Source organism: Penaeus monodon, chromosome 12 (assembly GCF_015228065.2).
Source record: "Penaeus monodon isolate SGIC_2016 chromosome 12, NSTDA_Pmon_1, whole genome shotgun sequence".
In the NCBI taxonomy this organism is placed as follows: Eukaryota; Metazoa; Arthropoda; class Malacostraca; order Decapoda; family Penaeidae; genus Penaeus; species Penaeus monodon.
This window is the reverse complement of record NC_051397.1, coordinates 7,514,081-7,529,047: the sequence shown is the minus strand read 5'-3', so window position 1 is coordinate 7,529,047 and position 14,967 is coordinate 7,514,081. Positions and strand designations below refer to the sequence as shown.

Genomic DNA, 14,967 nt, shown 5'->3' with positions numbered 1-14,967 from the left:
CCACCTCCTTCCCCTCCTTATCACCATCTCGCTATCATCTCGGAGAGCCACGTCATACACTTCGTGATAGGTATGTCTCTCCATTATCTCTATCTCCTTCTCGATGGCGTCTGCGGGGAGAAAAGGGGGAGAAGGAGGTGTGAAGATAAATGGCTGGAAACGTAGGAAAGTTACAATAATAATATAAAAGTGTAAAATAATAATAATAGAAATCAAATGTAAATAAAAAAAAATGAAAAGCAGGAAAATAACAATAATAATATAAAGAAAATAAATAAAAATAAAATATATAAAGAATAAAAAAAAAAAAAAAAAATTTAAAACAACACAAAGAAAACAACAATAATAATAAATTTTAAAAAGTAAAATAAATAAAAAAATAAAAAATAAAATAAATGTAAAAATAAATGAAAATAAAAGAAATAAAAAAAAACAGTAAATAACGAAATTTTCATAAATTCCGAAAATATATGGAATTCTGAAAAAAAAATAAAATATAAGTAAATAGAAGTAAGAAAAAACAAGTAAATAAACCAAGTGAGAAGCAAATACCGAAGAATTGAAAAAAAAAAAAAAAAAAAAAAAAAAAAAAAAAAAAAAAAAAAAAAAACGAAATATGGATAAATATACAAACAGATAAATCCATAACGAAGAAAATCACGAAAAACCGTGAAATACAAACCTGGATAAATGGATAATTACTGAAGAGGATTAATTAAATGAGGAAAATAACGGAGAATAAATAAAAGGGGAAATAGGAGACACATGCGAGAAAATACATAAGAAAAAGAAAAAAAAAAGTTGACGATATAAAAAAATAATTGGGCGAATTTCCAACTTGATTTGACGTGAATTACACTTTACATGTCAAAATAATAATAATGACAATGACAGTGACAGTGATAATGACAATGATAATGATAATTAATAATGATGCAAATAATAATAATAATAATAATAACAATAATAATAATAATAATAATGATAATATTAATGATAATAATAATGATAATAATAATGATAATAATGATGATGATAATAATAATAATAATAATAATAATAAATAAAAATATTAATAATAATAATAATAATCATAATAACAACAATAACAATAAAAGAAATAGTGCTTACGACCTGTTCACAAGGGGAAAAAACGACCCTCTCTTTTCCCCTCTCAAACCCATCTTACATCTCTCCCTTTTCCCTTTTCCGGAACGGGCGAGGGCGGAGGGACGGGCGACGAGGAAAATCACCAACTTTCCCCTCCTCTCCCCTCTTCCTTCCCTCATTTCCCCTCTTCCTCCCCTCCTTACCAAGCACGCCCGTGAAGTCGTATCCGGAACTGGCGAGGGCGGAGGAATGGGCGTCGAGGAAAATCTCCCGCCCATAACCATCCCTCCCCTCCTTTCCCCTCTCCCCTCTCCCACCCCTCCTCTCCCCTCTCCCCCCCTCTCCCCCCCCCCCCCCCCCCTTTCCCAAAGCCGCCGTGAATGTACCCGGGAAAACTGGCGGGGCGGGGGAGTGGGCGTGGCAAATCGCCCCCCGTTTGAGGCTGCCGCTCACCTCCCGGAAGTCCACGGGCGGCAGACGACTCTCGCTCAGCACCAGGGTCGTCACGCCCACGAAGGAGGCTGTGGGCGTGGGGAGGGAAGGTTAAAAAAGGGAAAACGTGAAATTTGAAAGGGCTGGGGAAAAATTTCGTAAAAAATATTAAACCGAAAAAGCATAATAAAAACAGAATAACAAAGGCAATACATACACTCGAAAAACAAAAAAAAATACAAGGAAAAGAAAGGGGAAAAAGAAAAAGAAGAAGAAAAGAAGGAGAAAAAAAAAAAAGAAAAGAAAAAGAATAAGAACAAGAAGAAGAAAAAGAAGAAAAAACAAATAATAATAATAATAAGAAGAAGGAGAAGAAGAAAAAAATAATAAGAATAAGAATAAGACTAAGACTAAGACTAAGACTAAGAATGAAAAAAAAAAAAAAAACGACCCCAGAAAGACGACCGCTTCCCTGACCCACCTAACATATAGGTCCACTTGTACTCGGGATCCAGGAGTCCGGTAGGACCCGCAGTGTCTTTGGTGTGCGGAGGGCGTACGTACTCCTCTGTGGTGGGGGGAGGGAGGGGAGGAGGGGGGGTATTATTCATCGTATATATTCGTCGAGTATTGTGGTGGTGGTGATATGGGGAGGAAAGGTAATGGTGGTGTTTGGGGGTTTGGGGAGATGGGAAAAATGGGAATGGTGGTGGGGGTGGGGGTTTGGGGGTGGTGAGAGAGAGAAGGTAATGGAAGGTGGTGGTTTGGGGGTGGTGATATAAGAGGTAATGGTGGTGGTGGTGGTGGTGGTGATGATGAGAGAATGGTAATGGTTGGTGGTGGTGGTGGTGGTGATGATGAGAGAATGGGAAGGGGTGGTGGTGAGAGAGAAATGGTAAAGGAAAGTGGGGTGGGGTGGTGGGGATGAGGGGGTGGGGGTGGTGGGATGGAGAGAATGGAATGGTAAAGGGGTGTGGGGGTGGTGAGTGAGAAATTGTAAAGGGAAAAGGTGGTGGGGTGGTGGGATGATGAGAGAAGGGGAATGGTAAAGGTGGTGGTGGTGGTGGTGATGAGAGAATGGTAATGGTAATGGTGGTGGTAGTGGTGGTGATGATGAGAGAATGGTAATGGTAATGGTGGTGGTGGTGGTGGTGATGATGAGAGAATGGTAATGGTAATGGTGGTGGTGGTGGTGGGGGTGAGAGAGAGAAGGTAATGGTAATGGTGTGGTGGTGGTGATGATGAGAGAATGGTAATGGTAATGGTGGTGGTGGTGGTGGTGATGATGAGAGAATGGTAATGGTAATGGTGGTGGTGGTGGTGGTGATGATGAGAAGGTAAAAGGGGAAGGTGGTTTGGGGGTGAGATAGAGAAGGTAAAAGGGGTGGTGGGGGTGGTTAGGATTAATGAAAAAACGTGACTACACAAAAAATAATTAAATTTTTTTCCCTTCTCCCCCTCTTCCCCTTCCGCTCTCTCTCTCTCTCGCTCTCTTCTCTCCTTTTTTTCTCTCTCTCTTCTCTCGCTCTTCTCTTTTCGCTCCTCTCTGCTCTTCTCTCCTCTCTCTTCTTCTCTCTCTCTCTTTCTCTACCTCTCTCTCGCTCCTCTCTCCTCTTTGGTCTCTCTCTCTCTCCTCTCTCTCTCTCTCCTCTCGCTCTCTCTCTGTCTCTCTCCCTCTCTCCCCTCTGTTGTCTGTCGTCGTCTGCTGTCTGTCTTTGTCTGTTGCTCTCTCTCTCTTCCTCCTGTCTGTCTGTCTGCTGTCTGTCTGTCTGTCGTCTGCTGTCTGTCTCTTCCCTCTCTCCCTGTCTGTCTGTCTGTCTGTTTCTGTCGTTGTCGTCTGTTGTCTGTCGGCTTTTTGTCTGCTTCGTCTCTCTCTCTTTCTCTTCTCCGCTCTGTCGTTGTCTTTGTTGTTGTCTGTCTGTCTGTCGTCGGCTGTCGTCTGTCTTCTCTCTCTCCGCAAAAGAAAAGGGGCGAGAAAATGGATAAAGCACAATGGAAAGAAAGAAAGAGAAAGAAAAGAGAGAAAGAAGAACAAGAAAACGAAACGAAGAAGAGAGAACGAGAGAAAGAAAGAAAGAAAAAAAAAAAACGAAAATAAAAAAGAAAGTGAAAAAAACGAAAATAAAAAAGAAAGTGAAAAAAAAAAAACGAAAACGAAACGAAAGAGAAAGAAAAAGAACAGATGATAATAAAAAAAAAAGAGGCCGATAAGCGAAAAAGCGAGAAAGGTCACGTTTACTTAGGCCAGCCATAGATCAGACCGAGGTCACGTGATAAGCCTTTTTAAAATCCCATTTCCTTTCACGACAGGATTTGGAGACACGCGATCATTCTTATCTATTCTTATCCATTTTCTACCATTTTCTTTAGGGGAATGTAGCCCTTTTAATACATTCTACAGAGTTCAAAAAAAATACTAATGCTTATCCAAAATACACATACAGCCCCAAAAAAAACACTACATAAAATTTAACACAAAACAACAGAAAACATACATACATAACAAAAAAATAATACATACTTAACAACACAAATACATACTCATTTTCACACACATACATACAAACAAACAAAACATCACATACATGTTAAATACAACCATACAACATAACAAACAAACACATACATGCACGCACCAACACACGCGCACACACACACACAAATAATAATAATAACAATAATAAAAAACTCCCCCTTTTCAGCCCCCATGAAAACCAGGCTTCCTCCTGCTTACCCACTCCTTGCCCAGGACGACGAAGTGGGCGGAGGGCACGCCATGCTGCGCCGCGAAGCTCACGTAGCTGCTCCCCGAAGCCAGGCTGCCGAAGTGCACGTCTGGGGGCGCAGGGAAACACGAGGGGGGGGGGCACATGGGGAATGGGAAATGGGATTAGATCGGGAATGAGAATGAGAATAGGGGTCATATCGGGAATGAGAATGAGAATAGGGGTCATATCGGGAATGAGAATGAGAATAGGGGTCATATCGGGAATGAGAATGAGAATAGGGGTCATATCGGGAATGAGAATGAGAATAGGGGTCATATCGGGAATGAGAATGAGAATAGGGGTCATATCGGGAATGAGGATAGGGACAGGAACGGATAGGAGGAAAAGGAGAAGCAGCAAGATTAGGAGATGAAGAACATGAATAGATTGGGAGACGCAAAAAAGAACACATGTTATCAAATACAATGTTGATAATAACCCTTTCTATTTATTATATTTTCTTGCAATTGAGTCCGTCATACAATCATTTGAACCAATAAAAAACAGACAAAAAAATGGACAAATCATGATGAAACAAACAAAAACAATACTGAAAAAAAAAACAAATAAATCAATATATAATGCACACCAAACGCATGCAATGTAAAACAAAAGCACACACATATACTCGCCTTTTTACTACAAACAAACCAATCACAGAGCAAACACACAAATCACACAATAAATAAACAAATCACATAACAGAAAAACAATCACACAACAAACAAACCCAATCAAGAAACAAACAAATTACATAACCAACAAATCACATAACAAACAATCAAACCAATCACAAAACAAACAAACAAATCACATAACAAACAAACAAACAAACCACACATAAACAAACAAACCCAACCACGCATAAACAAACAACCCAACCACACATAAACAAACAAACCCAACCACGCATAAACAACCCAACCACACATAAACAAACAACCCAACCACACATAAACAAACAACCCAACCACACATAAACAAACAAACCCAACCACACATAAACAAACAACCCAACCACACATAAACAAACAACCCAACCACACATAAACAATCAAACCCAACCACACATAAACAAAACCCAACCACACATAAACAAACAACCCAACCACACATAAACAAACCCAACCACACATACAAAAACCCAACCACACATACATCAAACCCAACCACACATAAACAAAACCCAACCACACATACACAAACCCAACCACACATACACAAACCCAACCACACATACACAAACCCAACCACACATAAACAATCAAACCCAACCACACAAAAACAAAGCCCCTCCGGAACCCGCCCCACGCAATCTCCCATCCCCCCCCCCCCTTACCGGCACTGTTGATGGGTTCCTGCAGGCGCCAGCCGTCCCGCACGCTGATGGCCTCCCCCACCGGCCACGCCACCGTCTTCGCCGCCTCCCGGAGGGCCTTGTGCAGCAGCGGAGAGGCGGAGACGCGCAGGCTGCCCGTGCCCTGCAGCATCTCGTCCAGGCTGAGGTAGGCGAGCATGGAGGAGTCCACCCACGGGGAGTAGAGCTACGGGGGGAGGGGGAGGCTTAGATGGGTGGGGGAGGGGGGGCTGGGTGGGGAAGAGGGGTGGGGAGGTGTGGGGAAGGGTTAGAGGGTGAGGGAGGGGGGTGGGGAGGTGTGGGGAAGGGTTAGAGGGTGAGGGAGGGGGTGGGGAGGTGTGGGAAGGGTTAGAGGGTGAGGGAGGGGGTGGGGAGGTGGGGAAGGGTTAGAGGGTGAGGGAGGGGTGGGGTGGTGTGGGGAAGGGTTAGAGGGTGGAGGGAGGGGGGGTGGGGAGGTTGGGTGGGGAAGGGTGAGGTGTGAGGGTAGAGGGGTGGGGGAGTTTTGGGAAGGGTTAGAGGGTGAGGGAGGGGGTGGGGAGGTTGGGGAAGGGTAGAGGGTGAGGGAGGGGGTGGGGAGGTGTGGGGAAGGGTTAGAGGTGAGGAGGGGGTGGGGAGGTGTGGGGAAATTTAGAGGGTGAGGGAGGGGTGGGGGAGTGTGGGGAAGGGTTAGAGGTGAGGAGGGGTGGGGGAGGTGTGGGGAAGGGTTAGAGGGTGAGGGAGGTGGGGAGGTGTGGGGAAGGGTTAGAGGGTGAGGGAGGGGGTGGGGAGGTGTGGGGAAGGGTTAGAGGGTGAGGGAGGGGTGGGGAGGTGTGGGGAAGGGTTAGAGGGTGAGGGAGGGGGTGGGGAGGTGTGGGGAAGGGATAGAGGGTGAGGGAAGAGGAATTGGGTGGGGAAGGGGAGGGAGGAAAAGAAATCGAGATTCCGCTATTCGTTGCGAGAGCTTATTTGTCCTGCTAACATAAAGGATCAACGACAATTGGGTAAGAGGAAGCACAAAAAGAAAAACGGTGATCATCAATCAAAATCGAACTTCTGCTTTTTTAAAAACTTTTTCTAGCTAACAATCAATCAAACATTAATCCTTAAACATTCCGCTCAATGCAAACAACGAAAAGAAAACACACGAAATCTCAAAAACATCGAATCATCTGCCTTTAACAACTAATCTTTAATCATATCTAAACATTCATCCAACTCCCATCCTAGAAACGCAAACGCAAGGCAAACTCTACGAAACCGAAAAAACAATCATCGCCTAAATCTCCGTTTCTCAAACGTCGCCAACCCGCGCACGAAAACGAGAAAAACGACTCCGATACCTGGGGCAACTCTGAGTGCCCGAGGGAAAGGCTTGCCAACAGCCTCGCTAATTGCCAACAGCCCCGCCATGCCAGCAGCGGGTTCAGTGTAGAGCGAGCCGTAGTGGCAGCCTAGCATCACAAACCTCGAAAAAGGAATCAGAAAATTATGAAAGAAAATCTCAATGGTTCAGGTTCGAGAGATGGAATAGCCGTGGTTGTATAATCATAAAAAAAAAAAAAATCAAAGCGATATTCACATGAAACTATATCTTATTGACTCATTACTTCTATTCTTTATATTCTTGTTTGTTTATATTTTCCTGTATATTAATTATCTGATTTTTATCGAATATTTCCCCCAAAGTTTTTTCTTGTTTCCCTAATTTTTCAAATATCTATTTAATCCTTTATATATTACATTCCCTCTTTTTAAAGGTAATAATCCGTTTTCACTTTTTTCAATTCTATTTTTTTTTTATCTTATTTTCCACCTTCTATTTTCTTTGTCAGTGACAATTCCCTCTATTTAATATCGTTTTCCCTCTTTAAATTGCTATTTCTCTCCTCTTCCCTCGTATCATTATTTCCCCTCTTTCTCTATTCCCTTTCTTATCATTTCCCTTCATTTTCCCATTCCCATTTCCCCTCCTTCCCCATTCCCATTATTTCCCCTTCCTTCCCCATTCCTTTAATTTCCCCTCCTTCTCCATTCCCATTCCTACTATTCCCCCCCCCATTTGCCATTCCCATAGTCCCCTCCTTCCCCATCCCCCATTCTTTCCCCCTCCCCATCCCTTCCCCTCCTCCCCCATCCCTCCCCCCATCCCTTCCCCTCCTCCCCTATCCCCCACCTCCCCCCTCCTCCCCTATCCCCCACCCCTATCCCTTCCCCTCCTCCCCCCTCCCCCATCCCCCTCCCCCTCCCTTCCCCCTCCTCCCCCAACCCTTCCCCTCCTCCCCCATCCCCTCCCCATCCCCTCCCCCTCCCACTCACTTGGTGTTATCGGCGGCGGGCAGCGTCGCGTGCACGTTCGTCAGCGTCTCCTGGTACACGATGTTGCTGACGGCCAGAGTCACGTTGACCACGCCCGTGCCGCCGATCCAGGTCCCGCCCACGCGATAGAAGGTGTCCAGGCCGCCCTGCCAGCCCTCGGGCACCTCCGGACCGCCCATCAGCTCCTGGACACGCCCAGCTGCCTCGGCGCTCAGGGTCTGGGCGGGGATGCGGGGGAGGGTCTTCGAAGCTCCGGGGGCCCTGGGGGGAGGGAGGGGGAGGGAGAGGGGGAGGGGGAGGGGAAGGGAGAGGGGAGGGGAAGGGAGAGGGGGAGGGGAAGGGAGGAGAAGGGGAGGGGGAGGAGAAGGGAGAGGGGGAGGGAAAGAAGGAGGGCGAGGGGGAAAGGGTAGGGGTGGGAGGGAGGTAAAGGGGAGAGAGGGAGGGAAGGGAGGGGAATATGGTAGGGAAAGGAAGGGGGAGGGGGAGGGAGAGGGAGAGGGAGAGAGAGAGAGGAAGCGAGAGAGAGAGAGAGAGAGAGAGAGAGAGAGAGAGAGAGAGAGAGAGAGAGAGAGAGAGAGAGAAAAAGGTGGAGAAGAGGGGAGAAGGATGAGGAAGAAGAACGGAAGAGGATGATTCAAAAGGAAGGAAGACGGAGAAACGGAAGATAAAAAGGAATAATGAATAACTGCAATAATGATCATCACCTATTCAACTCAACTAAAACAATAAGAACACTTAATCTACTTCAAAAATAATACAAACACTACAAGACGGACAAATAAAATACAACAAAAGCATTATAACAAAAAGACCAATTAAAAGAACTAAATGACTCCCCCCCCCAAAAAAAAAAAAAAAACGCAAACAAATCACAAAAAACACTCACAAAGAAAAATCACAAATAAAAACAAAACAGAACAAAACATATATTTAAAAAAAACATATATCAAAAGAGAGAGAGAGAGAGAGAGAGACAGAGAGAGAGAGAGAAAGAAAGAGAAAGAGAAAGAGAAAGAAAGAGAGAGAGACAAAGAAAAAAAAACAAAGAGAAAGAGAGAGACAAAGAAAAAAAAAAAAAGAGAGAGAGAGAAAAAAAAGAGAAAAAAAAATCTCGATCTCCAAACTCACTTGTAGATCTGATAGAGGCTCGGCAGGAAGGGCGTGGCGGGGTCTCCGGGCACGGTGTTGAGGGAGCTCCACGTGACGCCGTCGCTAGGCAAGCCGGTGCCGTTGGGGAAACGCCCATTCACGCCCACGAAGTCCTGCGGGTCGGGGTACAGAAGCACGCCCGCCGCCCCCGCTTGCTCGGCGTTGTGCACCTGTGGGGGGGGGAGGAGAGGGAGGTGAAGGGCTGGGTGAAAGGGAAGGGGAAGTGGGAGGGGGAGGGGAAGTGGGAGGGGGAGGGGGAGGGGGAGGGGAGTGGGAGGGGGAGGTGAAGGGGTGGGTGAAAGGGAAGTGGGAGGGGGTAGTGGGAGGGGGAGGGGAAGGGAGAGGGGGAAGGGATGGGGGGAAGGGAACGAAGGGGGGACGGGAGGGGAAATTGGAGGAGGAAGGGAACGGGAGGGGAAAGGGGAAGGGAACGAAAGGTGAAGGGGAAGGGGAAAGGGAACGGGAAAGGGAGGGGGAGAGGAGGGGAAGGGGTGGGTGAAGTGGGAGTGGGAGTGGGAGGGTGAAAGGGGAGGGGGAGGGGGAGAGGGTTGGAGGAAGAGGGAAGCAAGGAGATTAAAGGAAAAGAAGAAGGATGGATGGATAGAGAACGAAGGAAGGAAGGAGGGAGAATGTGGGGAGGAGGGATGGAGAAAGAGGAAGGGATGGGATGGAAAAAGGGAGATGGAAGTGTGGAGAGAGATGAAAGGTGGGATGGATGGAGAGAGAGAGAGAGAGAGAGAGAGAGAGAGAGAGAGAGAGAGAGAGAGAGAGAGAGAGAGAGAGAGAGAGAGAGAGAGAGAGAGAGAGAGAGAGAGAGAGAGAGAGAGAGAGAGAGAGAGAGAGAGAGAGAGAGAGAGAGAGTTAGAGATAGGGACAGAGAGAGAAAATACGAGGGATGGAGAAAGAGGTAGGAAAAGAAAAATGGATAAAGAGAGAGAAAAAAATGAAGAGAGGAATGAAAAAAAGAGAGGACAGGAAAGAGAGATGAAAATAAGGGGAAAAAAGGAAGAACGGACAAAGCACCAGGGAGAAAGAAGATGAAGAAAAGAAAGATGATGAGTAAAAAAAAAAGAAGAGAAGAAATAGATGACAAAAGGGTAAACGTCATTAGGAGCTAAACTACAATCAGATACAATCACCTAATCACTTAACCACTCCCCCCCCCCCCCCATTCAACCGCCCGAGCCACCAATCCAATCCCTAATCATTCACTCAACCAACCAACCACTTAAAACAACCAACCCACCCTTTAAACCCTCAATTATCCCTTAATTACGCAACCAGGCAATTAAACCACCAAACCAGGCCTTTCAAAGCTTCGATTAAACCAACCTATCTCACCATCTCCAATCAAGTCAATCAGTTCTTAATTAATGATTATTATTAATATTAATGAATGATAGTTCTTATCTAGCTCACCATCTCCAATCAAGTTAATCGATTATTTTATTCCAATCATCCATTCGCCCAACTTATCCGTCGCTGATCCAACCAAACCCAATCCCTGATCTTTCAACGAATCAAATCCCTATACTTTTAGTCGTCATGCAAATCAGTTAATAGAACTCTCAGCCAATCAGCCGGAACCACGCCCACCCAACCATCCAATCCCCAAAGGCCACGCCCACCCAACCATCCAACCCCAAAGGCCACGCCCACCCAACCATCCAACCCTAAAGGCCACGCCCACCCAACCCCAAAGGCCCCGCCCACCCAGCCCAAAAGCCCCGCCCACCCACCCCAAAGACCCCGCCCACCCCGCCCACCTAACCTTGGATCCGTCGTGAATCTTCCCGTGTCTCAGCAGGAGGATGGCGCCCTCGAGGGGGATCTTGAGGGCCTGCAGCTTCACCAGGTCCTCTCGCCGCCCGTAGTGCCCGTAGACCACCGCGCCCGTCACCAACCCGGCGGCGCTGCGGGCGGAGGGGGGGGGAGATTGGAAGTTAGACTGATGGGTGTTTGTCTGTCTCTGTCTCTTTCTCTCTCTCACTCACTCTCTCTCTCTCTCTCTCTCTCTCTCTCTCTCTCTCTCTCTCTCTCTCTCTCTCTCTCTCTCTCTCTCTCCTCTCTCTCACTCTCTCTCTCTCTCTCTCTCTCTCTCTCTCTCTCTCTCTCTCTCTCTCTCTCTCTCTCTCTCTCTGTTTTATCCGTATCTCTGTCTCTCTAGCTTTCTCTCTGTTCGTTTAGTTCCTTTTTTTTTTTACTTGTGACTCAACCTATAATAGTGATCGCTTTTATTATTGCCTGAACTACACACATTTCTTGATAAAGAACATACATCAAATTACGAATGATTCTCAGAATTACAAGTCTTTATCAATTCTTGTTGGATAAAAACTAGCTTTGGATTACACACAAGCACGCATGCACGCACATACAGACACACATACATACATACATACACAAGCACGCACGCACGCACATACATACATATATATGTGACACACACACACACACACACACACACACACACACACACACACACACACAAAGGCATATCACTGAAACGAGTGTCATATGGCACGACTAGAAACCACGAGGGCGGGCAGTAGGTGTCAACAAGTTCTTGATACAAACGAGCGGCAGTTGCATCAGAGGATTGTGCTTCGAACGCAAGCTGCGTGAGTCAACATGCCTCAGTTGCACGGGATGCAGAAACGGATGTTATGTGCGAATGTCATGCGTCGCTTTCGTAAACTTGCAATGACTGCATCGCAAGTGAATAGTTTATATATATATATATATATATATATATATATATATATATATATATATATATATATATTATATATATATATATATATATTAACTATTCATTGCGATGCAGTGATATATATATATATGATATATATTATATATATATATACTATTAGTTATATACAGTATTTGATATTATATTTATATGTATATGTTATTATATATTGTTATAAATGTATATATGTATATTACATGTATGTGTGTATATAACGGTATGTATTTAATCATATTAGTATGCATATATGATTATATATAGTATAGATATGATAATAGATATACATATAATCACATACATACTACACACATACAGTAGCATACATATGCATCATATATACATATATAGGAGTATAGGTATATATTATAGGTATAGAGCTATTATTCTATACGTATATATATATATATTATGCATGTATATATAGATAGATTACCATCATAATCACCATCACCAGCACCACCACCACCACGACCGCCACCACCAACTTGCCTCCAACACCCACCTGAAAGCGAGGAAGGGGGAGGAGCGGAGCGTCTGCGGAAGGGGGTTCAGGAGCTCTCGGTGGCCGTCGCTGTACGTCACTTCTAGGGTGTTCGGCTGCTCGCTGTCAGGGAGAGAGGGGAGTGAGGGAGAGGAGAGGGGAGGGTGAGTCGGCTGGGGGTGAGGGAGAGAGGGAGGGGTGAGTGAGGGAGAGAGGGAGGGGTGAGTGAGGGAGAGAGGGAGAGAGGGAGGGGGAGTGAGGAGAGGGGGGGAGGGGGGAGAGAGGGAGGGGGAGTGGGGGAGAGGGGAGAGGGGGGGAGAGAGGAGAGAGGGAGGGGGAGTGAGGGAGGGGGGGAGAGGGAGGGAGAGGGGGAGAGAGGGGGGGTGAGTGAGGGAGAGGGGACAGTGAGGGAGAGAGGGGAGAGGGAGTGAGAGAGAGGGAGAGAGGAGGGGGGAGTGAGGGAGAGGGGGAGGGGGAGGGGGGAGAGAGGGAGAGGGAGTGAGAGAGAGGGAGAGAGGGAGGGGTGAGTGAGAGAGGGAGGAGAGAGAGGGAGGGGGGGTGAGTGAGGGAGAGAGGGAGAGGGAGGGAGGGGGGAGAGGAGGGAGAGACAAGAGAGAAGGGAGAAGGGAGAGGGAAGAGGGGAGAGGTGAGAGTGAAGGAAGACGGGAGGGAGGGGGAGAGAGAGGGAGAGAGAGAGGGAGAGAGAGAGGAGAGGAGAGGAGAGAGAGAGGAGAGAGAGAGAGAGGGAGAGGAGAAGGAGAGAGGAGAGAGAGAGAGAGGAGAGAGAGAGGAGAGAGAGAGAGAGAGAGGAGAGAGAGGGGGGGGGGGAGAGAGAGAAAGAGGGGAGAGAGGAGGGGGAGAGGGGAGAGTGAGAGAGAGAGAGGGGGAGGGGAAAGAGTGGGGAGAAGGGAGAGGGGGGAGAGAGATGGGAGAGAGGAGAGTGAAGGGAGGGGGAGAGGGGTGAGAGGAGAGGGAAGAGTGTGAGGAGGGAGAGAGGGACAGTGAGGGGGAAATGAGGAAGGAGATATGTAGAGGGAGAGAGGGAGAAACGAAGAGGGAGAGAGGGAGAAACGAAGAGGAAGAGAGGGAGAAACGATGAGGAAGAGAGGGAGAAATGAAAAGGGAGAGAAGGGGAAATGGGGAGGGATAGCGAGGGGAGAGATAGAAAGAAGAAGAAGAAGAAGAAGAAGATGAAGAGAAAGAAAAGGAGAGTTATATAAAGCAAGAGAAAGGCGAACACGAGTCAAATGTTTGTTAATTTACTCAACGAACACATGCATAAAAGTTTTTAAAAATTAATAAAAAAAACATGTGTGTCTGTGTGTTTAAAAAATGAAAGGAAAAAAAAAACGCTTTTATTCCTATTCATTATTACCGAAAAGAACAAAAAAAAAGAAGTTGACGGTGAAGAAGGAGAAAGAATGAAACACAAATAAATAAAAAATGATAAAACAAAACAAAAGGAGAAGGAAGTCCAAACCTAAAAAAAAACACCAAATACAAATTTACAAAGAAACAAACAATAACAACAACAACAACCAAACCAAACAACCAGACAAAAACAAAACAAACAAAAAACAAAAACAACCAAACCAACCAACCAGACAAAAACAAAAACCAACCAAACAAAACAAAAAACCAACCAACCAAACAAACAAAAACCAACCAACCAATCAACCAAACAACCGAGCAACCAGACAAAAACAAAACAAACAAAAACAAAAACAACCACCCACCCAACCCAACCCACCCACCCACCCAACCCAACCCACCAAGCAACCAACTCACGGGTCCGGCTTCGAGAGGTTGACGGTGAATGAGGTCGCGGACGTTTGGAGGCCCTGGGCTTTCCACGCGCTCTCCAGGTAGTCCGCCAGCAGCGTCTTCGGGGTCTGCTGGAGCTGCCTGGAGGAGGAAAAGGAGAGAGAGAGAGAGACATTAAAAAAAATGGGTTGGGGAAAAAAAGATAAGAAAAAAAAAATGAGAGAGAAAGAAAGACAAAGAGAAAATCTCAAAATTAAATTTCAAAACGTTTTTTTTTCTTTCTTTCTTTCTCTATTTTTTCTTCTACCGCAATCTCTTTCGTTTTTTCCCCTTTTCTTCTATCTTCCTCTTCTTCATTCACTCCTATATTCTCACTTTCCTATTCTCTCTTTTCTCTGCAATTCTCTTTCTCTCGTCTCTTCTCCCTCAACCCCTTCCCTTTCCCCTCCCTTTCCTCTTCCTCCTCCCTCCACCTCTCCCTTTTCTTCCTCCCTCCTCTTACTTCTTCCTCCTCCCCATCCTTCCCCCACCTCACCTCCCTTCCTCCTCCCTCCCTTCACCCTCCCCCACCCCCATCCCTCCTCCCTCCCTCACCCCCCCCCACCCCCATTCCTCCTCCCTCTCCTCCCCCCTCCCCCCACCCCCATCTCACCTCATATACCCCTTGATCATCCCCGGCTTCAGCTCCTTCAGGAGAGCCGAGGCTAACAAGTTCTCCTCCTCCTCCTCCTCGTCCTCGACCTCCCCAGCCGCGTCTCCGGAGGGCAGGACCCCCCCGGGCGGCGCCTCTTGCTCCTCCTTCGCCGCCTCCTCCAGGATGAACTCTCTCCCACGCCCTTCCGCCGACCCCACGTAGTAG

General features: G+C 46.4%; 2 protein-coding genes across 2 annotated transcripts in view; both read right to left on the bottom strand.

The window, feature by feature from the left end:
- Positions 1 to 5,850, bottom strand: part of LOC119579235 — a 9,771-nt gene extending 3,921 nt beyond the window's left edge. Inside the window, 4 exon segments of the mRNA XM_037926974.1 lie at positions 2,024 to 2,088; positions 2,090 to 2,110; positions 4,277 to 4,377; positions 5,650 to 5,850. Of these exon segments, the coding sequence (XP_037782902.1) occupies positions 2,024 to 2,088; positions 2,090 to 2,110; positions 4,277 to 4,377; positions 5,650 to 5,827 (365 nt within the window). The 5' untranslated portion in view covers positions 5,828 to 5,850.
- A 978-nt stretch (positions 5,851 to 6,828) lies between these two features.
- The window catches only part of LOC119579608 (transferrin receptor protein 2-like), a 13,449-nt gene continuing 5,310 nt past the window's right edge, over positions 6,829 to 14,967 (bottom strand). Inside the window, exons 3-10 of the mRNA XM_037927530.1 lie at positions 14,761 to 14,967; positions 14,133 to 14,249; positions 12,366 to 12,467; positions 10,883 to 11,024; positions 9,091 to 9,281; positions 7,963 to 8,223; positions 6,987 to 7,111; positions 6,829 to 6,869 (exon numbers count right to left, since the gene is read on the bottom strand). The exon at positions 14,761 to 14,967 is cut by the window's right edge and continues 44 nt beyond it. Coding sequence (XP_037783458.1) covers positions 6,829 to 6,869; positions 6,987 to 7,111; positions 7,963 to 8,223; positions 9,091 to 9,281; positions 10,883 to 11,024; positions 12,366 to 12,467; positions 14,133 to 14,249; positions 14,761 to 14,967 — 1,186 coding nt within the window. The remainder of the gene's footprint in view (positions 6,870 to 6,986; positions 7,112 to 7,962; positions 8,224 to 9,090; positions 9,282 to 10,882; positions 11,025 to 12,365; positions 12,468 to 14,132; positions 14,250 to 14,760) is intronic.